Here is a 20,937-nt window from a genome sequence, read left to right on the forward strand (position 1 = left end):
ACCTGTTTGGATTTAATGATCTGTCATGTTGAGCAATTAAAAGCAAGATATTAATACTGAAGCAGAATGACATGAAACAGTTACTCTTTCTTAATGCATTTTTTGCCATTGACATCAAAAGAGGAAGAAAAAACCCTATAGCTATTTAATATATGGTGTGCTGTTTCAGAGGTTGCTAACTATCCCCCCCCCCTCTTAATAATGTCAGATTGTTCTGGTGGAGTTGGAGAGCGACTGATGTTTCGATGCAGAATGGGGATTGTAGAGAATGTTTGAGTTTCCTGACATTAATTGCAATCCCTACTGTCGTTACATTGCACGTATCCTGTGATTTATCTAAATATTAGTCCCATTACACCTCCCTCATACATTATGTGTTGTAGACAGAAGTGCATGAGGGCTGTGACACCCTGCCCTATCTCTCCTTTTCACCCGATCCATACCTTGAAGTCTTTGGGTCTACACAGTTTTGCACTCTCATGGAGGCTGGCAATCCATGGAGAGTGGGTGAAGATATGCCAGTTAAGGCTAGACCAAGTCTAAAATAACCCTGACTGTAAAGCCATACATTCCACAGAAGATAGACATGATAGCGTTTTGCATTATTGGGCATGCAATCATTTACTTTTGGGATGCTCCTGGTTCCATCTGTTCACCTCAAAACCACTACTGCGTCAGGGAGCGAAAGTGAACTTTCACTGCCTGCTTTTAGTGTGAAGGCTGCAGTATGGAGTTTTTGTGGCCATCACTCATATCACTATAACATCCATTTGCTATTAGCATATATAGAGAAACTCTGTTATTCCCCAAATTTTAGAACTTCCCCTGGAGAACATTCCAAACTCCTAGCCTGAGCATATTCCAGAATTATATTCTTACTGGTTGCGGTGACTGGGGATTATGATGCTGCTACTGATATCAGAAGCAAATGAATATTTTCAGAGCATCCCCCTTCCTACCCACCCTAAGCACCTGCCAGGTGGAGGGATGGAGCCACATGGAGCAATGAATGAGACTGGTCCCAAGGAAGAATACAATCCCTGAAAAAATATAATGAATCTCCTCCTCTGCCTTTCTTGGCTCTCTATGCCATATAGTGAGGAAGAACACACACACACACACACATGATTCAAGTAGAGTAGGGCAGTGGGGAATATACCCACTAGAGATAGACAAGAAATCTGAACTTTGGGGGGAGGCCAGTCTAGAAACTGACCTATGCTAACAAGTAGTCATGTACCCCCTAGGACAGGTATCCCCAAACTCAGCCCTCCAGATGTTTTGGGACTACAACTCCCATCATCCCTAGCTAACAAGACCAGTGGTCAGGGATGATGGGAATTGTAGTCCCAAAACATATGGAGGGCCGAGTTTGGGGATACCTGCCCTAGGAAATGTACTTAAGAGATCCTGGGAACAAAGCACTGATCTGTTAATTTTCTGTTTTTCTCTCTTACACCCGCCAAATCCTTGGGTTTTGTTTTATTCTTTTTTTTGGGGGGGGGGAGTTGTTTACTTTGGTTAAAACAAACCACAATTCCAAGAGTTCAGATGTAAGAGAGAACTGTAGCACAACATTATGAGGCACAGCGTTGCAGAACCGTAATTGTGTGTCTGCGTTTTCTTATTCTCATGTTGCACACCTCAACGTGGCAAAGGTAAGTTCAAGGTTAGCTTGTTCCCATAAATACCCCCGTTACGTTGTCTAGTCTCGGAGGGGTAGGGAAAGGCAAATGTCACATTGTACCCTGCCTTTGCCTATGGTTGCCTCTGTAATGGTGGGTGGGGATGCTTCTTGGTTCCACACTGACGAAATTAGCCATGCAACTTCCTTGGGCTGAGAAGATGAAATTTATGTGCACGTCGCTAGGTGGCACTGCAACTTCGCTGAACTCAGCAGAGTCCTGAGCCTTTCCTTGCCGCTGCTTCAGCTGCTTTGGTTTCTAGGTGTCAAGGAAATTGTTTTATTGTTAAAGGGCATAGTGTAATATATTCATCTCCATCCAAGGCAGCCATTTAATGCCCTGAAACATGGCCCTCTCACAGCTCTGGCCTGTTAACTATGCTTATTTGGTGTAATAATTAGCAGAATTTCTCACTAACAGGGGCACTTACCAACGCCTCACATTTTTCCTCTGTGTTTTTGTACGTGACGGATTGCGCATTCTGTGAATAAAGTTAAGCGGGTCAAAACCTCAGCCCTGTACGACACCACTATTTTCCGCACAATTGTTTTTGAGCGGGTGTACATTAACCTCTTCCTGGATCTTCGCGACGTCTAATGCAAACATTTTTATTTTTTTTTAGCTTTTTGAGCAATAGGCTGGGAAAGGTTTGCAAACACGATGCTGTTAATTGTTCAACTTTGGGTGGGAAAGGCAGAAAATAAATGAATAGCTATGGGAGAAAAAGAGAATGGATGCCACTGGGAATTCCAACATGAAAGAAGGCTGTTGTGGTATACTGTAGATTACACGCACAGACCCCACCTCACCTTTAGGTTATTCAGGAACAGTTTCACACGTGTTGCACTGTTGATGATGTTTTTTAGCAACAGGAAAAACCAAACACCACTACAAGCCGTCTTCCTTTACTTGGCGTTTTAGAAGATATAAAGTTAATTGGATTCAGAGCTGCCTGCATTTTAATTCCTTTCAACCATAGGATTCTTGAGCAGAAAGGGACCTCAAAAGTTATCAAGTCCAACCCTGCTGACATTGTAGGAAACACACTACTGCAGCGTCCTTGTTAGGAGGCCATTCAACCTCTGCTTAAAAATGTCATTGCCTTTGCATTCATAAGGCAGCCGTGGTCCCAGGGCTGCATTTGCCCATGGCTGACTATGTTCATGTGTGGAAATAGAATACCAATTGTGGGTGTGGCAGCTCCACAATCTCACATGTATTTTCTTCCCCTCTCTCTCACACAAACACGCACCACAAACCACACACATACTGGACAAATACACATGTACGACACAAACACATAGCCTCCCCCTCCTGAGCTGATCTGAGCAGAAGAGGATGAGTGGGGAAGGAATGAGAACTCCCGTCCTCAATCAATAGGGATGCAAATTGCCTTCTCACTGATTATAAGGGTGCTGGGCATGGCCTGGCCTACAGATTTAAATGTCATAGCATCTACCTCAATTATTCGTTGTGACCACTGATAAAATTGGGACGACTTGTGAGGGCAGAAAAAATTGCTTGGGCGGCAGCATCAGTTGCCCAAGCTGGGGGTGCGACACCCATGCCTTCAGGGAATGGGTGAGTTTGAAATCCAGGAAGCTGCCTTACGCTGAGTCAGACTTGTTCAGTATAGCTCACTGTTCTGTGTAGACACTGACCGGCAGCAGCTGTCAGTGGTTTTAGACAGGGCTCTTTCGTGGCCCTACCTGGAAATGAACCTTGGGATTGAAAGTGGGACCTTTTGCCTGCAAAGCAAGGGCTGTACTTCTGAGTTAAAGTTAAACATTGATTTCCTCCAGTTGATGTTGGATGCCTTCTGGAGTTTTAAGTTTGGCTTCTGAAATAATATTTGCCAGCTGTGCAAAGAACGGTAGCACTTTGGGTCTTGCTCTTGCATCAGGGCATGTCCACCTTGGGTCCACCTTCAGAGTTCAAGAGTTGTTTAAGATTCACCGCTTCTTAACTTGAAGTATATAATTAAAACTGCAGTGGTTAATGTTTCTTCCTCTTCCCCAAAGCCATTGACGTGAAACGGATGTGTTTATTTTGTTCCTTTCTGGGATATTTTAAGTGTCCTAGAAAAGGGATGGACACCCTACCCTGTGCTCAGAATGGACCTTTCTCCTTAGATCCCCGCCCCCCCCCCATTCCAATCCTTCTTATTGCTCAGGCATTTTGAGAGCTCAAGCATTTTGGAAAATGATTGTTGAAGCAACATCATCCATTACTTTTGTCAACATATCTTTGGATACTGGGTGGGGTTTTTTGGTCATCTTAATTTTATACCCGATTTAATCCCCAGAATGAAATCTGATGTAGTATTAAATGCTCTAGTGATTACTATACTGCAGGGATGGGGAACCGATGACTCTTCAGATGTTGGACTCTGACTCCCATTATACCCACCCACCCAGCATGACCAATGATCAAGGCTGATGGGAGTTGTAGTCCAGCAACATCTGGAGGGTCACTGATGGCTCATCCTTTCTGTTCTGGTTCTGATGCTAACAGGCTTAAGGCCATTCTTTGAGGTTCATGCCCAAGGGCTGATTTGAACCTAGGTCCCCCCAGCCTTAGTCCAACCCTCTAACCATTACACTCTAGTCCCTCTTTATGACTTAGTTATTATTGCATTTATGACCCATCTTCCCTCTAATGAGCTCAAGGGGGCATACATGGTTCCTCTTCCCCCTTTTATCTTCCCAACAACCTGGCAAGGTAGGTTTACTTTGGCCACTGAACACATCAACCTGCAATAAATCAAGTCAAGTTGCTTTGAGACTTTTTCCTATTTAATATATTTATTAATAAAGTAATAAATAAATAAAATCAGTGAGGGGAGGGGGGAAATGTGGAGCAAAAGACTTGTCTGTTGAGAACACCAAACACATAGTTTGCATTTTCACACTCCCCCTGCCCCACCCACAATTCATTTCATTCGTTCTTCTGAATGAAAAATTGGGCTCGCATACCCGCCATGATTACTCCAATGAAAATAGGGACATTTCTCTCTCCCCTGCCCAACTCACCCTTCTTGACTCTCCCATTTTTGTGCCCCCAACCCCCCTGCAGAGCATTTCCTATCAGAAGAAGGGTGAGTGCCACCATAATTACACGGCAGCACACACGCCCTCCGCCGCCCTGAGAAAAACCATTAATCCTGATTTTATTTTATTTTATTTTATTATTTTATTCATTGGTAGATTTACAAAAAGAAAAACACACACCAATAAATAAATTTCCGAAAGGGGCAAGATTAGATGCAGATGCACAAAGCATTTTTATTTTTTTTAAATCAGGACACATTGCGCTCCACTCCCACTTTCTTCCCACCCAGGCTGCCCTGCCCTCTACCTGCCCTCAAAGCTGGCACATCACGTGGAGCGGGGCCTTGGCAGTGGCAGCCTCTGCTCCTCCTCCTCACCCATTTTCCAGCAGCCACTATGAGCTGCCGCAGGGAGGAGGCTGGCAGCAGTGGCCATGGAGAGGTAACGGGATGCTCCTTCACAGCTGCTGCCATTGCTTGGGACAAATGCTGGCTCATATTCTGGGATCAATCAGAAGCCAGGATGGCTTTCAGAATTACAGGTCTGTCCCTGGAAAATCGGGACACTTGGATGGTCTGGGCACTATGTTTGGCCTGTGGGCTCTGGGTACAACAGCAGAAGTTGGGAGCTGGGATTGGAGTGATGGTCATTGAAAATAATTAGTTGTTTTGTACAGGGTTTGTAGGCCCCTAAACATCTCAAATGAAAGTTGTGACCTTCTAATTCAAGCTTTTGGTGGACAGGGGTCGGGCAAGATGGAACTTAATCTCTGTGCCAAATTAATTGTATACATTATTATTATTATTGCTAAGAAGATAACAATTGATCTTCACATAGCATGCAAACCAAGTAAACTTGCATAGCTTTTTTGGGTACAGGTGATGAGGAAATTAGAAATGGTTGGAATCATTATCCAGCCACCACAGATATTGTCCATGTACTTTCAAGCATTCCTTAGCCATAAGGACTAGAAAGCTTTTAAAACAGTAAAACTGAGGTTTTCAGCAATGTGAATTCTGCAACTGGTTCCACCTTCTACAAGATTCCAGTGGAATCTTGACGCACATCATTTTGGGTTTAATCAGTGCAATGAGGAGTTTTGTGCTCAATTTATCTACGCTGAGCCCTTGTGATAGGACAGTCTATGAATCAAATAGATAAGATCTGCTCTCAAAAATGAAACAAAATGTCTGAAAATGAAAGTATTTTTATTTTTCAAGATAATATCTTCGTTTTCCGTCCCCTTAATCCATTACTGGGATCAATGGGCCAAAGAAAGCAATAATGTCTAAGTTGTTTTGTGACAACAAAGGTATTCTTCAAGCAAGTTACTGTTGATGAAGAAGAGTGATTTCTTTGTTTTGTGGAATGTGTCTCCGTTTGGCCTCTGTAGCACATGCTTTGCGGCTCTCTAACGATTGCATAATAGATCAATGGCCCATTGTCTTCTTGCCTTCTGTAGCATTCTGCTGTTACTCTTTTTGGAATATTTGACTGAAGGAACTTGTAGGAACAACGAAGGGGGAAATCCTCCCCCAAACTTTGCTTTTGCAACAGAAAGTAGATGCCAAGCATTTAAAACTGCTCTTTATGTGACTGTGCAGTGTTCATTAAAACCTCCCTGGTACAAATACAGTGCTTGAGTTGAAAAATGTATTTTCTTTATTAAAATAATCATAACCCATCTGTTTTGCGCAGGAGAATTCTGCAAGGTTAAAAAAAACTGAGTACATATATATATTAAAACAATTAAAACCTAGAGCACAAAAAAAACTTTTTAATAACATGGAGGATAAGGCTATCAGTGACTGCTAGCCATGATGGCTATGCTCTGCTCCATGGTCAGAGGCAGTAATGCTTCTGAATACCAGTTGCTGGGAATTCCAGGAGTGGAGAGTGCTCTTGTGCTTGGGTCATGGTGGTTTGTTTCCCACATGCATCTGATTTTCCACGGTGAGAACAGAATGCTGGACTAGATGAACCATTGGCCCGATTCAGCAGGCTCTTCTTATGTTCTTAGCCAGTTAATCAATTTAAATAGTAGTAAACAAAAAACCAGAAGCAAACAGAATTCCATGGAAAAGCAGTCATGGAAGTTCATGCTTAGTGGCTCTCAGTTGCTCTCTAGAACCCCACAGATTTCACTGGGTTTTGAAAACGTAATGGAGAGAGGCAATGAAACCTGCCTGGGTGGATTTCCAAAGTGTTGGTGCCATTACTGAGAAAGCTGTATGGTGGGTAACTCTCCCCATTCATGAAACAGTGGGGGTACCCAAAGGAGTACCCCCACTTAAGCTCTCCAGGGAGAATCTTAAAACTTATGTGGCTTTATATGGGACAAAACAAGCTTTTAATGAATGGTTCTCAAGCTCAACCCTTTTTTCGTGGACCACATGAAAATTGCTGGCAGGTCTTTTTGGTGACTTAATCCTGTTTGTTCTACAAATCATGAGGAGAGAAGATAGAAAGCTTTCACTTTCCGCTCACATAAATGACAGTTGTCCAAGTTTGGGTGTCACTGGGGGATGGAGGATAGCTCAGTCCTCAAGGCCCACAGTTGCTCGTTTTCATAATGGCTTCCTGTACCTGAATGAGGCCTTTCTGTGCCCCACACGCGGAAAGTAAATAGACACTGGAGTCTCCTTGAGAAGACAAGAAGAAGAAGAAGAAGAAGAAGAAGAAGAAGAAGAAGAAGAAGAGAGGAAAGCGTAGAGGAATAAATAATAAATGGTCTGCCTTACTCTTTTTGTCAAACTGTGAAGTTATCTGCACAGATCTAGATTTGTGACATCTCTCAATCTAACCTCATGGTGGAAGCGTAAACTGGGGAGATTTCACATTTTGCTTCATAGTGAAAAATGTCAAGAGGTAGCCATTTTGTAACCGCCTGTGAAGATGTTCAAATTCGATGTAATGGGCATGACAGCTACAGTATGTGGAAATTTAATGCTCTGGCTACTTATTGATCTTCTCTTTAGCCGATGGTGTGGGCCCAAGCCTGAGCACTTAGCACCTGGCCTTGGTGCTAATGTAAGATCTTTAGAGCGGTCATCAAGGACAACTTTGCAAAACTGCACTCTGACAATTAGGGGGCTTTTAAAATGCACAAAGAATTTACAGAACATCATTTTTTTTATGGTATCAGTGCTATCTTTAGGAATGTTTTAAGCCTCTTTTTTAAGAGATAGATTCTATTTTAAATCATTTAATGGTCGTTTTGTCTTTGAGGATATCTTTCTCCTTTCGCTGTTCTCTGTGCTGTGTAATAAATATTGTGCATTAAATAACAGTTTGGACTACAACTAAGTGTTTACAGGGATCTGAAAAGCCAGGGATTAAGAATGTAGACTATTTATCCATCTAGTCCAGTTTTTCCCGAGTTGGGCCCTCCAGATATTTTGGACTACAACTCCCATCAGCCCCAGCCAGCGTACCTGAATTAAAGGAGTGACTAGATATCTAGCTACCAAGGACTTCTTGGAGTGCTTGGTCAAAAAAAGGGTGTGTGGGGAAATAAAAGATAAAAGAAGATCTTTAATGCAGCACATAGCTAAAACTATGGAACTTGCTCCCACAGGAGATAGTGATGGCTACCAACCTAGACGGCTTTAAATGAGGACTAGACAAATTCATGGAGGAGAGGGCTGTTGATGGCTACTAGCCATGATGGCTATGCTCTGCCTTCACACTCGCTGGAAACCACAGGAGGGGAGAGTGCTCTTTTGCTAAAATCCTGCTTGCGAGTTTCTCGCAAGCATCTTGGTTGGCCCCCGGGAGAATGAAATTCAGGACTAGATGGGCCATTGGCCTGATCCAGCAGGTTCTGCTTATGTTCTGATGTTCAGTGGCAGGGCTCTGGGGATGTCAGGTATTGATGCTGGCCCTGGCTGCATTAAGGCATACATAAATTACTTGGTAATAATACTGTGGTGGCGGCTATAGGTACTTATTCATCTTTCAGTAGTTTTGGTTTCCATTAGTTTCTTTGCCTTGTTTCTCTCCGCCACCCCACCCTGCCCCCTTGCAGGGGCTTCTTGTTTCCATTTCAGTGCAAGATTGGAAGCAGGCTCCTGTTTTCAATTGTCTCTACCTCTGAACTCTAACTGTCAGTGGAGGCACTGTTTAGAATAGTCTTACATTAGTGTAAGGACTCATCACACTTTTTTCGTTGCCAAAAGTCAACTTTCTTTGAGCATTAATCTTTTAGCCTGGCTCCATCTCTGTAATAATTTCAGTATGTCAGAATTGATTTGACAGAAGGCTATCGGCACATAGTATTTCCACCCCCTCCAACTCTAAGCTATGTTGCTTCAGAGTGAGATCTCTCTCTCTCTCCTTCCAAAGGATGAACTTTCTCTTCCATGTGCCAAACAGACTGGTGTGCCAATTAGAATTTGCGAACTTTCTGGATGATTTATGACGATAGCTGAAGTTGTTTGGTGTGCATCCCTTATTCCATTTTTGAGGAAGGGGGCGAATACTGTGGACAGAATGAAGTGCCTAATGGAGAGATTAGTTTATATAATTCTCTAAATTATATAATTTGATTTATTTATTTAACAAAATTTTTAAAAAACCACTTGGTTGTAAGAAACTTCTAAGCAGTAATTACAATATTTGGCGTAGAGGATGTGTAAGTCATAAAGGAACCAACTCCCAACCCTGATTGACAACCACATAGAAATTTAACAAGGTTGTTCGTGAGGACTTTCCATTCTAGGCATAGTACTTTAGTACATAGAGGTCTTCTTTGCCTTTTTCATTTTCTTCCTTGACACAATTCCAAGATAATGTGGTATAGTGGTTGGGAGTATCAGACTAGGGCCAGGAGAGACAGGGTCAAATTTCCACTCTTCCATGAAGCATACTGGTTGGCCCTGGGTCAATTGGCTTCTATCAGCCAAAGCCTACCTCACATGGTTGTTGTGAGGCCCTGTTCCAGGTGCCCCTACCTTCAGAGGTTAGGCAGGTGGCCACCTTAAACATAGCCTTTTCTATGATGCCTAGGTTGTAAAGTACCCTCCCCCATAATCTTTTCTTTTTTGTTCCATTAAATCTGTTAAGTCAACATTAGTTAGTTTCATAAGAGGACTGCTTTAAGGATGGCAGGAGATGACCAGCCTATCAAGGCTTGTTGCCATAGTTACCCATAGTCACTTTCCCCACTTTCCTTTTGCCTTTGGTTTGCTACCTTAGGTGTGTGTGGAAAAGTGTGAGAGAGGCAGGGGCTGGAGAGAGAGAGATACTGGGGGTAGGGGTGGTGATTGGCTAGGGCCACCAGTTTCTGATCTTGAAGACAGATGATGCTGTCAAGGCATTCATGGTCCTGCCAGTAGTTTAATTTTATAGGGTATCCTTTGGCAGGGCAAGAGGTCATGTGCCCACCAAAGAGAGGCCATGTTTGAATGGTTTATCATTTGTTAGCTTCCTACTATAATTACTTTGATGGTTAAATCAAACGTGACAAATCTAACACTTGGCTAGACAAGGAGATTGGCTATTCCATTTCATTAATGGCTACTGTTATGTGCCAGGTTTTGTGTGTATGTGTGTTTAAAAGAACATCTCTTTTGGATTTTTTTTTTAATGGCAATTAGGGGGACTTTCAGCATTGCGGAGGCAAGGGTCTGTGAAAGAATGCTTCTAATGAAGACCATTTTTCACGTATAGCAGAGCTGTTTCTATGCATATATTAATTCTTTGCACAGTTACGTAGGGCAAGCATATATGCATGATTAGAAGTTTTCTTTCTCTCTGTGTATCTCAGTGGGAACCAGAAAGTGGGCCAGCTGATTTATGAGGTGAGGAATTGAAATAGGGGAAGCAAATCTATCCTATCCCTGGATAGAAAGAAAGCATGTTATGCAGTTGGTAGATGGTTGCTCCACTATAAATGCTGATGCTTTAGATTTCTTAGCAAGATGGCCACCAAATGGTAGGAATGTGCTTTTTGTACTAACTGTGCTAGATTTTGCTCATATTTATACCTTGTGATGTGTAAAACAGCAGATTCATTCCTGTTCTTTACCCTTTGCTTCCATAGGCATGGCAGACTTTCCTCCATATTTGATCTGTTGGTTGCTACTAGACATGCAGCTAGCTCTGAAGGGAGGGTGGAGATTGGTGTAATGTCTGCTGACATCCCAAATGTTCTGATGCTTCCCTAAAGCAGTGGCATTCCTGTATGCATGCATGCTTCAGAGCATAGAGGTACTTGGGAAAGTTCTGAGTTCCCCAAACAGTTTTATTTTCAGATCCTTTCCGGTTTCTTATGGGCTGCAACCTGGGGAGAGTTCTGAGGGCCAGATCGAGAGGTCTGGAGGGCCGCATGTGACCCCTGGGTCTGAGGTTCTTCACCTATTAAATAGATAATATTGGAATAGAGGGTCCAGTGGTTGGACTTGCTATAAAGCAGGGGTCAGCAAACTTTTTCAGCAGGGGGCTGGTCCACTGACCCTCAGACCTTGTGAGGGGCCAGACTATGTTTTTTGGGGGGAAATGAACAAATTTCTATGCCCCACAAATAACCCAGAGATGCATTTTAAATAAAAGGACACATTCTACTCATGTAAAAACACGCTGATTCCTGGACTGTCCGTGGGCCAGATTTAGAAGGCAATTGGGCCAGATCCGGCCCCCGGGCCTTAGTTTGCCTACCCATGCTATAAAGCATTTCCTTCATGCATTTGTGTGAGAGAATGTGCTTCATAACTACCTCCCCAAACCCTCCCAAGCTAGAAGATTTCTTTTTAAATAAGTTTGAACTAAAAACAGGTTAGCAACTTGCATTTATAGCCCATTGTAACAAGAGTCAATCAGTGATGTACTTAGCCTGCAAGCTTCAGTGAATCTCAATATGCAGAATAGTTATTCTGCTATTAGCATGATTGACTTTCCATCAGACAAGCCGGTGCAAGTACATTTTCAATAGTTACTGAACAGAGAGGGTAAACTAGGAGGACACAAAGTACACACACTGCAATAACATCAAACATAAGCTGAAAAATTACACATGAAGTTCATTACCGTAATAGGTAGCTGTGCCAAGAAGCCATCACGGCAGAATGCGAGCTTGTTACCATTTGGGAACTCTCTGGTGTGAAGATAAATAAAATGTGAGTGCCACGTCTCCTTCTAAAAATATTTGCTTAATATTCATCGGAATCTACAGTCGCTTCACCTTGTAATCAACCGTGGAGACTGTGATTTGGTAACAATATACCTGTAGTTTTGGATTGCGTGGACTGCAGAGAAGCAGGGAAAGGTGCTCAATGATTTAGGATTGTGGCCATACTTCATTTAAGCTGTGTGTGTATATATATATATATATATATATATATATATATATATATATATATATATATATATATATTCATTCATTCATTCAAGGTGTATATGCTGTTGAAAACTGCTTTAGGGTTATTATTGTGGGCTGGAGTGTGTCTCTCAGTCTGTGTCCTGGAACACATTGCTTCTATGCTACTTGGCAATTTATGTAGATTTCATTCTATGCAGATTGCTTGAGAAGCATCTGACACAGTTCATACCTGCTTGGATCTGTGGCCTTCCAGATGATGATGGACTCCAACTCCCACCATCCTCATCCAGCTTGTCCAGTGGTCAGGAATGATGGAAGTGGTGGTCCACCCCGGCCAAATGACTCTGACCCCCTGTCAGTATGGACAGGGATGATAGGAGTTGTAGTCCAAGATATCTGGAGAACACAAGGTTGGGGAAGGGTGGTCTAATGGGAGAGAGATCCTAGCAGGAAGAAGTTATGTTTCCCCTCACTGCGGTCTCTCTGCCAAACATTTTCATCTTAGTTCAGCCTTCACTAATGTGATGCCCCAAGACAATTGTGCTAGTTGGGGCTGATGGGAGTAGTAGAATACCAACATATGGAGGGCCATAGCTTCTTCACTCCAGCTTTAGATTGTTAGCCCCACTGCTAGCTTCTGTTCCTCTGAGGTTATCCCAGTTTCCAGGTCTGCAAGTGCGACCAGTTCGCCTACAGGCCAAATGTTCTCCACACCTGAGTTAGATGTAAAAGCATAAAGCAGCTTCTTCCTAGCAATCTTGCTTTGTATATACCTGACAACAAACTGCCACTGGCTTCTTCCTGGAGAAGGATTTTGCAGAACCTAAACCATTTACTTGTATTATTTATCCTTAAAAATGTGTGTGCTAATACTGAGATGGGCCAAGACATTGCTCCAAGTCTTGCAGCAGCCTTATTGGCTTTCTATTATAGCTGTGTTTGCACAGGTGAAGCAAGTGTTCATCCATTTCAAATGTTGGCAAACAGATTCTGGTGCATTTCACATCTGTGTTGTGTAGTCTTGACATTTCAGAGGGGGTGTGGAGAGGAAGGAACAACACATTCTGTTGCCAGCAGTGTTTCTGGTCTACGAGCGAAATGCAAGAACATCACTAGACTCACCCCATGCCAGTTTTTCCTGAGCAAAGCTTGACGTTGCCCATTCACCCTGTCTTAATGTCTGTTGGCTGTATTTCAGCAAGTTGGGATTAATACATGTTTTTGTTTGCTGTGCTTCCATCTAGATCAGGTGTGGGGAACTTGTGGCTTTCCAGAAGTTGCTGGGCTATAACTCTCAGCATCCCTCACCCAAGATCTGCATGGTGATTTGAGTCTCTTATTTCAAGCACCTGGGCAAAGGAATTTGCATCTCCTTGCAGTGCCTGTTTTTCCTGATTGAGAATGTAAGAAGAAGCATGCGTTGGCTGAACTACCCAGTGGAGGGGATCTGCAGAAGTCCAAGGAGGAATACCTGACATCTTCAACTAGGGTTGGGGGAAGATTCCCCCACACCCAGCCCAACACCCGAGATTGATGTTGCTAGTCAGTATAGGTCAGAGGTGGAGAAGCGGTGGCCCTCCAGGTGGTGCTGGATTCCCAACTAGCATGACCAATGATGATGGCAGTTGCAGTCTAGCAACATCCCCCTGTCCATGCATTTAACCTCCATAAATTTCCCCATACCTCCTTTTTAAATCATCTAATCCTGGGGCCACTACCACATCTTGTGGGAACAAATTGCATAAGTTAACTATGCATTGTGTGAACAAGTCTCCCCCCCTCCTTGCAGATACCATTGTGGGCTTTGTTCTGAGAGAACAGCTCATAGAGATAGACGGGATGAAGAGACCATCTAGTCAAGTGCACACACAGGACCGAACATACACATACGCCAGCTTGTCTTCTGGTTGCCACACCCTAACTTCTTCGGTAGTAACTCCTTGTGTGCTCCCAGATGTGTTTAAAACACATATTTAACCCATTACTCATGTTCCCTCAATGCCTGCACAGAACTGGTCTGTTCATGTCTCCTTGGAGGTGGAGGAAGTTGCCACTTCTACAAGCTTTTTACTTACCTGTTGAGGTTGCTGTAAACACAACACACTTTCAAGCACTGGCTCAGCCAGTTGGCAAAGCTACTCTCTCCCCCCTCCATCCCTCTTCTTTCCCCTTTATTCCCAACCCCCGCTTTTCATTTTGTTTTGGAAGAATTTGCAAGTAACTTGATGTATTTGACACGTGTGTGACAGCTCCGTGTATATGAGAAGAGATGTGTGTTATACCACCCAGCTGTGTGTGTATTTGTCTGCACATCAAGCAGGAGAGCATTCGCTTAGTCAGATCTGACAATCAAATGTGAGCTGATACTACCTCCACTCCAGAGTGCATTTTAATGCTGTGTGCTTTTGCCAAGAGCTTAACATTTGACAAAGAAATTGTCAGTATATATATTGCTACCCCATGCGTTTGAATTATTTTTTCTACCAGCTCAACATCCTTTTATTGTTCAAACATGAGAATAAGCCTTTTTTAAAAGAAGAAGTTTTGGTGAACTCTGCTTGAGGCTTTGCAAAACCAGACTTATCATTTCAGTGTGTTTAATGCCATAAATAATGTTAATATAGCTATATTCACTGTGTCTACATGCAAACATCCAAGTGTGCAAGTATAAATATAGATTTCTAAACTGCAGTACTTTTCAAAACTAACACACACACACACACACACAGGGTGCTTTTTCCTGGGGGTACGCAGGGGTACGCATACCCCTAAATATTTTGTGAATCCAAGTTTGGCCTCATTGAGGGGCAGTATATGAAATCTCAGAATGCACTAATGTGTTGCCTGCCAGCTTAATCTAAAGTTACATTCCGCTTGGTTTCACCAGCAACTCCATGTCACTTTCATAATGTGTCCCCAAAGAAGTCTGTAAACTCAGCGAGATCAGGCTACATGTCTGTTTTATAAATTTTAATGCTGTGGTTGTCAGTCCACTTAGAATCAGTGAACTGCAGTTAAGCGAGCGTTGGATGGATTAGTCAATGCTACCTGGTTGTAGTTCAAAAAGACTGACTGTTCTGTTGACTGTGCTGGCATGCATTAGTTTTGAAAAAAATGTGGTGGTGGGAGGCTGTGGGGGACTTACTCTTCCTGGAACTCTGAATGGCCACAAGGGCCAAACCTCCAGTATCCATAGTGGCAGTAAAGCAGAGAAAAACCAATGTGATTGCAGCTAATTGCATCTAAGTGGCTGCTCCCAGACTTTGGAACTCCCTTCCTAGAGAATTTAACCTGGCTCCCTCCTCGTTGTCCTTCCACTGGCAGATGATTACTTTTACGAAGGTCTCAGGGTGGTTCACAGAAGAGATCAACATTAAAACCACAATATATATAATCAAAATAAAAACAACAACCCAATAACAACCCCCCAAAAGAGCCACATTTTAAAAGGGCATAGGGTTCCCCCCCCCCATTGTAAATATCATCATCGTCATCATCATTTTACGGCAAATTGTGTTCTGAGCACACTGCACAACAATTCATTCTGGGACTATCTCCACTACAGATTTAGAATGCAATCCTGTACATGTTTACCTGTGAGTTAGCCCCACTGAACACAGTGGTGCTTTCTTCCCAGTAAATATGCATAGGCTAGTGTTGCCAATCGTTACGCCCTTTGCTCAGGGATCTCTGGAAACTCTGTCATTCTGTGAAAAGGACTGTGGAGCTCTAAGAAAATACTCAGCACCCTTGCAAAACTGTAATTCCCTGTTGTTGTTTTTAGAAAAGCTGTGATAGATAAATTGATATGAAAACGATGCACATTTGTACTACAGAGATATCTTAGAATGCTTCATATTATTTTGTTTTAAGACTGAAGAATGCATTTAACTCTGTTTCTATTTTGATGGCTTCATTTAAATTAGTCTTGTATTACATACCTGCAAACAAATTGGAGTACTCAATAAAGACCAGACATAGGCTAACCTCTGCTTAAACTGTGCAAGCAAATCAGGATGCGTGCTCAATGCACTCTGTGTTGCTAGTCCTCATCTTGTTATTTTCTTACTCAATTTTCCCCAATCGTGCATAGAACAATTTACATTGTTCCAGGCAGGTTTTAGTGATTTACCAAGTTAAAACAAAGTCTGATTGGGACATGCAATGCAAAAGCTAAATTTCCTTTGAGCATATAATTCTTGATCCACATGAGGCAAAGACCAATTTGATTAGAGTGGATAAATGATCATGGTTTTTGGGTGACATCCCCTCCCGCTCTGGTAGACGGAGCTGGTGGAGGCTATGTAGGAAATGCGGATAGGGCAACACCAGGGTTTTCTGAGCTAATGACTCAACCTGAGAAATGCCATTTCCATAAGTACTGTAAAACTTAAAAATCCATTAGTCTTGTAATGTGATGCGGAAAATAACGATAAGCAAAGGAATGTAAAACAAAACCATAGATGTAAGCTGGGAAGAATTGGGTTGGATCCTTTGTCATAAACAGGAGCTTTTGTTTTTGCTTTCATTTACTCTTTTGCATAACAAGAGATTAGCCCCAGTCACCCAAGTTGCAACCAAGGATCTTTAAACACAACACACACTGAGGCTCCAGTATTACTGTACTATACATGCTCAGCTAGAAGCAAACTCTATAGAACACAAGGGGGATTACTTCCAAGTAAACTTTCACAGGGTTGCATTGCAAGGCCTCTTTATATGATATTTCACTGTCCAGTTCTGTGCACTCAGAAGCAAGGCCCACATTTTGATGAGGCTTACTCCCAAGCCAGTATGTTTAGTATTGTAGTCTTAATGTTTTACTCCTTCCCTCTTTTTTTGTCCCTGTGGAGTCACCAAGTAGGCTGTTTGTTTTAAGTGGCAATTGGAAGTAGAAGTGGAGTTTACAAAATCTGATTCTGACTCACTTCTCTTTCCCCAGTAAGTGGTTGAACAATGCCAGGAGTTACTTCTGATGTACCAAGATGGATGGGAGCAGGGCAGGTGGGCATGGTCAATCATCTTTCAAGGTCCTACATCCCAGCAGATAAGAGCCCTCTGAGCCTGTTCTTCCTCTACAAGTTCTTTGTCTAACTCTTATTTTGGCATATAGATGACAGTAGTGGTGAGAAGGAGGAGCAGTAGATGCTACTATCTGTTTTCTCAGTGTGGCTTCCTACGTGGCCAGCAAGCAGATGGTAGCATTTATGGGGAAAAGGAGCAGCTGGTGACAATGGTGGTGAGGAGGTAGACTCACTAAAGAAGGTGTGGCATGGAGGGTTTCTTGCCGAACTCCCCTCCAAAACCTGAATCCGGTGTTGGACAGCAGTACATTAGTTCTAATACCTAGCAAGCCTGTGACTTAAACAAACCAACCAACCAACAAACAAACAAACCCAGAACTCAATGTAAATTATCTTTTTTTGCATCTCCAGAAACGGAAACTCCTTGATGAACTTGGAGAGAGCTGGCTTCCATATTTGACACCAAAGGATGATGGCTTCCATCAACTGGTAATAGTTCAAAAGATTTGTGTTCTATATTCCTTTACTACTTGAAATAGTTTGTTATTTTTATTCTTGAATTCCTTAGTTCATTGCTTAGAGAAGACAAAATTACTGAGGAAAAGCTGGCATGAATGTGCTGGTTCTGAGTCATACCCAGTGAGGAGGAGGAGGAGGAGGTGCATGCTACCACCATTCTTTCTCTGAAAGCTTCAGGTGAGCATAGGCTGTGTTCTAGAGTACACAGATTCAGTTCCTGGAGAACGATGACAAGGCCGTAAAGACTTAATCCATGACACTTGCAAAGGTCAGGCTTCCTGACACCCAGTTTTCTGTTTCTGTGGTCTCTCTCTCTCTCTCTCTCTCTCTCTCTCTCTCTCTCTCTTTCTCTCTCTCTCTCTCTCTCTGTGTGTGTGTGCTTTCACCATGTCAACTGCTCTTTGTGGGCCTTACTTGCTGGCCTCTTCAAGTATTGTGGTAAGTATGTCATGTTTGCTTCTGTTATCTGCTTGGGAAATGCCCTATTATATGGATTATATGGGTTGATCTGTGTGTGTGTGTTGGAGGTGGAACATATTTCAGAAGTGTGTGATTTGAGTTTGATAACCCTCTGGCCCTCCCGGCCGTGCAGTTCTGTGACTCTTATGCAGAAAAAAGAAAATCCAGCCTGAAAATGATACGCACAAGTATAATCCAAAGTGGTATAGAGAAGGATTGTTATTAAAGAAACGGAAGAATATGCTAAAGTCCCTCTTCGACAATACCCCAGTCAAATGAGAAACACATGGAAAGACTTGGGTGAGTTCAGTCAAACTAAGTTGGAACATATTGAGTGAGATGAAAGACATAAAAAGGAATCTCTTATTTAGCTTGAACAGCTTCAGCAGGCGTTCCAACATTATAGCCATGTCAATGTTCTTGTATTGACATGTGGCCGAAAGATGCATACAAAGTAGCATCTTTTTAAAAAATAATAATCTCATTTTCTCCCCCACTGATACAGGAAGGAAATGAAGTTTCTGTACCTTCTTTCTATTTCATTGTTAAAATAAGGTTAAGGTTCTTACATCTCCCTGAGTTAGAGCACTGAATTTTCAGATGACATCCATTATGCCTTTCAAGGGAAAGGCCGTAGTTCAGTGCTGGAGAACTTGCTTTGCATGCAGGAGGTCCTGGGTTCTACCCCCGCAATCTCTAGGCAAGGTTGGGAAAGACCTCTGGCTGAAACCTTGAGAGCTGCTGCCAGTGAGAAAAGAGAATTCTCCCCGGGGCTCCTGTAAGCTTCTCCAGGATCAGTCACGTTGCTGTGTTGGGTGCTTCCTTGTACCTGTCTCTGCCACTTTGGATTCAGGGATCTGAACCCAACTCCCTTGGCTGAGTTAGTGTAGATTGGTTGGTGTCCTTCAGATGTTTAGGACTCCAGCTCACATCATCCCCAATCATTGTCCATGCTGGCTAGGCCTGGTGGGAGTTACAATCCAAAACATCTGGAGGATAGCAGCTTGGGAACAACTGGTGCAGACAGTATTGAGCTTGATGGTCTTCTTCTCCTTCTTTGGCGATCACTCATAGCCAAGTAAGATTGTCTTCCATGAACACAGTATTGATGGACCAATGGTCTGACTCAGTAAAAGGCAGCTTCTTATGTTCCTGTTATTTGTTCTGGTTTATTAATAATACTTTATAGGTTTCCCTATAACACAGTTCTCGGTGACCTTCACAACAAGACATAGAAATTTTTAAAAATTAACAATAAAACCACAAGAGAAGTATAATACTATAGAGATGTGGTTCCCAAACTGCTTTTTCTCATGGACCGTTTGAAAATAGCTGAGGGTCTTGGCACATGACTTAGTGATTTTTCTGCCTGTAGCCATTGTAATGCACTATGCTAGATGCAGTATGAGGTTTAACTGAAATTTTTTTATTCTTTTTTCTTATACATTGTATTCCATAGAATTCAAATTATAACACAAGAAAATACAAGAAAACAAAGAGGCAGCGAAAATGCAATTAAAAATCATTAGGAATCTTTAATTTGGTGGATGTGCTGCCTCTGAACAACAAATTCATAAATACACAGCTGTGGACCAGCTGAATGAAGTTGGACTTGCATGGATACCCAGTCCATATACACCTGTGAGCTGCAGAGCAAAGGGTGTGTGTGCATGTGTGTTGTGGGAACACTGTGAACTCTGAAACTTGGTGTGTGACTCTTCTGTTCCATGCCAAGTTTTATCGACGAAAACACACCCTTATCTCAAACTTAGTGCTGTAGAACTGAACCACAAACAACTTAGTTGAAGGGCCATAGTTCAACTGTGGAGCACATGCTTTGCATTCAAAAGGTCCCAGTTTCAATTCCTGGCATCTCCATTTAAAAAAGGAACAGGTTCCCCAGTATTCCCATCTTTGGATCTCGGATACTGTTGAACTACAATCCCCATCATCCTTAGATGGCATGGCCAATGGTGAGAGGTGATGAGAGTTGTAGTTCAATAGTCTGGGATAGAAGGTGATGTGAAAAAGTCTGATAGCCTAGACTAGTCAAGAGTAGACAAATAGCCGGGTGTGATAGAAAGCTGTGCTCTTATTTGTAAGTTGTCTTGTGTTCCTTAGGCAAGAGGGCATGACAACAACAACAACTACTACTACTATTACCACAACTAGGAATAATATGAATAATATGGGAATAGAATTGGATTGGGGGGGTCCTGTTGGAGCAATAAAAGAAGACAGGGGTGGGCTGGATTCCTTGAAGGCTGGCTGTATTTGTGTGTGGTGCAAAACCATAGTTTAATATTCACAGTGAGTCTCAGGCTTTCACACCTCCCTTGCCTTCTGTTGTGCGGCCCGAAGGAGGAGTTCAAAAGCTTTTACTTCTTTTTTTTTTTACCTAAACTGTAGTTTATTGTGTTGTCCAGACTGACAAACTACAGTGAACATTAACTATGGTATGCTTCAAAGAAGCCAGTTTGAAATCACATTTCAACCAGTAGGTCTAGGGCTCACTGCCCCTTGTTTTGGCTCATTCACATTGCACTAAAACATAGTCCGTCATGGTGTACAAATGTGGCCCATTTTCAGTAGAGAAAATTAATGCAACAGTAGGGCACAGCAATGAATTTTGTATAGAAAAGATGTTGTTTCAGAAGAAACCTCTTCAAAGCCTAGCACGATGATTCAGTGATACTTGGAACTATGTCATGAGTCTCTGAAGAGGAACGTGCATTTAGGAACATCAACACTATACGAATGAGGTCTTTGAGTGAAATGTTACTATCTTATAATGTAGAATTGAAGTGCCAACTTGTTTATCCAGAGATTACCTCACTGGTTTGCGGTTTGCTGTTGTCACTTGAGTGACGAGGTCATCCTGG

At 42.5% G+C, this 20,937-nt stretch overlaps 1 protein-coding gene across 10 annotated transcripts in view; it reads left to right on the plus strand.

Annotated features, from left to right (window-relative positions):
• The window catches only part of FTO (FTO alpha-ketoglutarate dependent dioxygenase), a 246,328-nt gene that overhangs the window by 20,059 nt on the left and 205,332 nt on the right, over window positions 1-20,937 (plus strand). For 8 of the 10 annotated variants that reach the window (XM_053400100.1, XM_053400108.1, XM_053400102.1 and 5 more), the window contains exons 2-3: window positions 13,298-13,375; window positions 17,489-17,566. The exons of 1 other annotated variant lie outside the window; for it this stretch is intronic. In XM_053400100.1, coding sequence (XP_053256075.1) covers window positions 13,298-13,375; window positions 17,489-17,566 — 156 coding nt within the window. The remainder of the gene's footprint in view (window positions 1-13,297; window positions 13,376-17,488; window positions 17,567-20,937) is intronic. One more of the 10 variants, XM_053400101.1, reaches the window with a different exon arrangement.

Source organism: Podarcis raffonei, chromosome 8 (assembly GCF_027172205.1).
Source record: "Podarcis raffonei isolate rPodRaf1 chromosome 8, rPodRaf1.pri, whole genome shotgun sequence".
Classification (NCBI taxonomy): domain Eukaryota; kingdom Metazoa; phylum Chordata; class Lepidosauria; order Squamata; family Lacertidae; genus Podarcis; species Podarcis raffonei.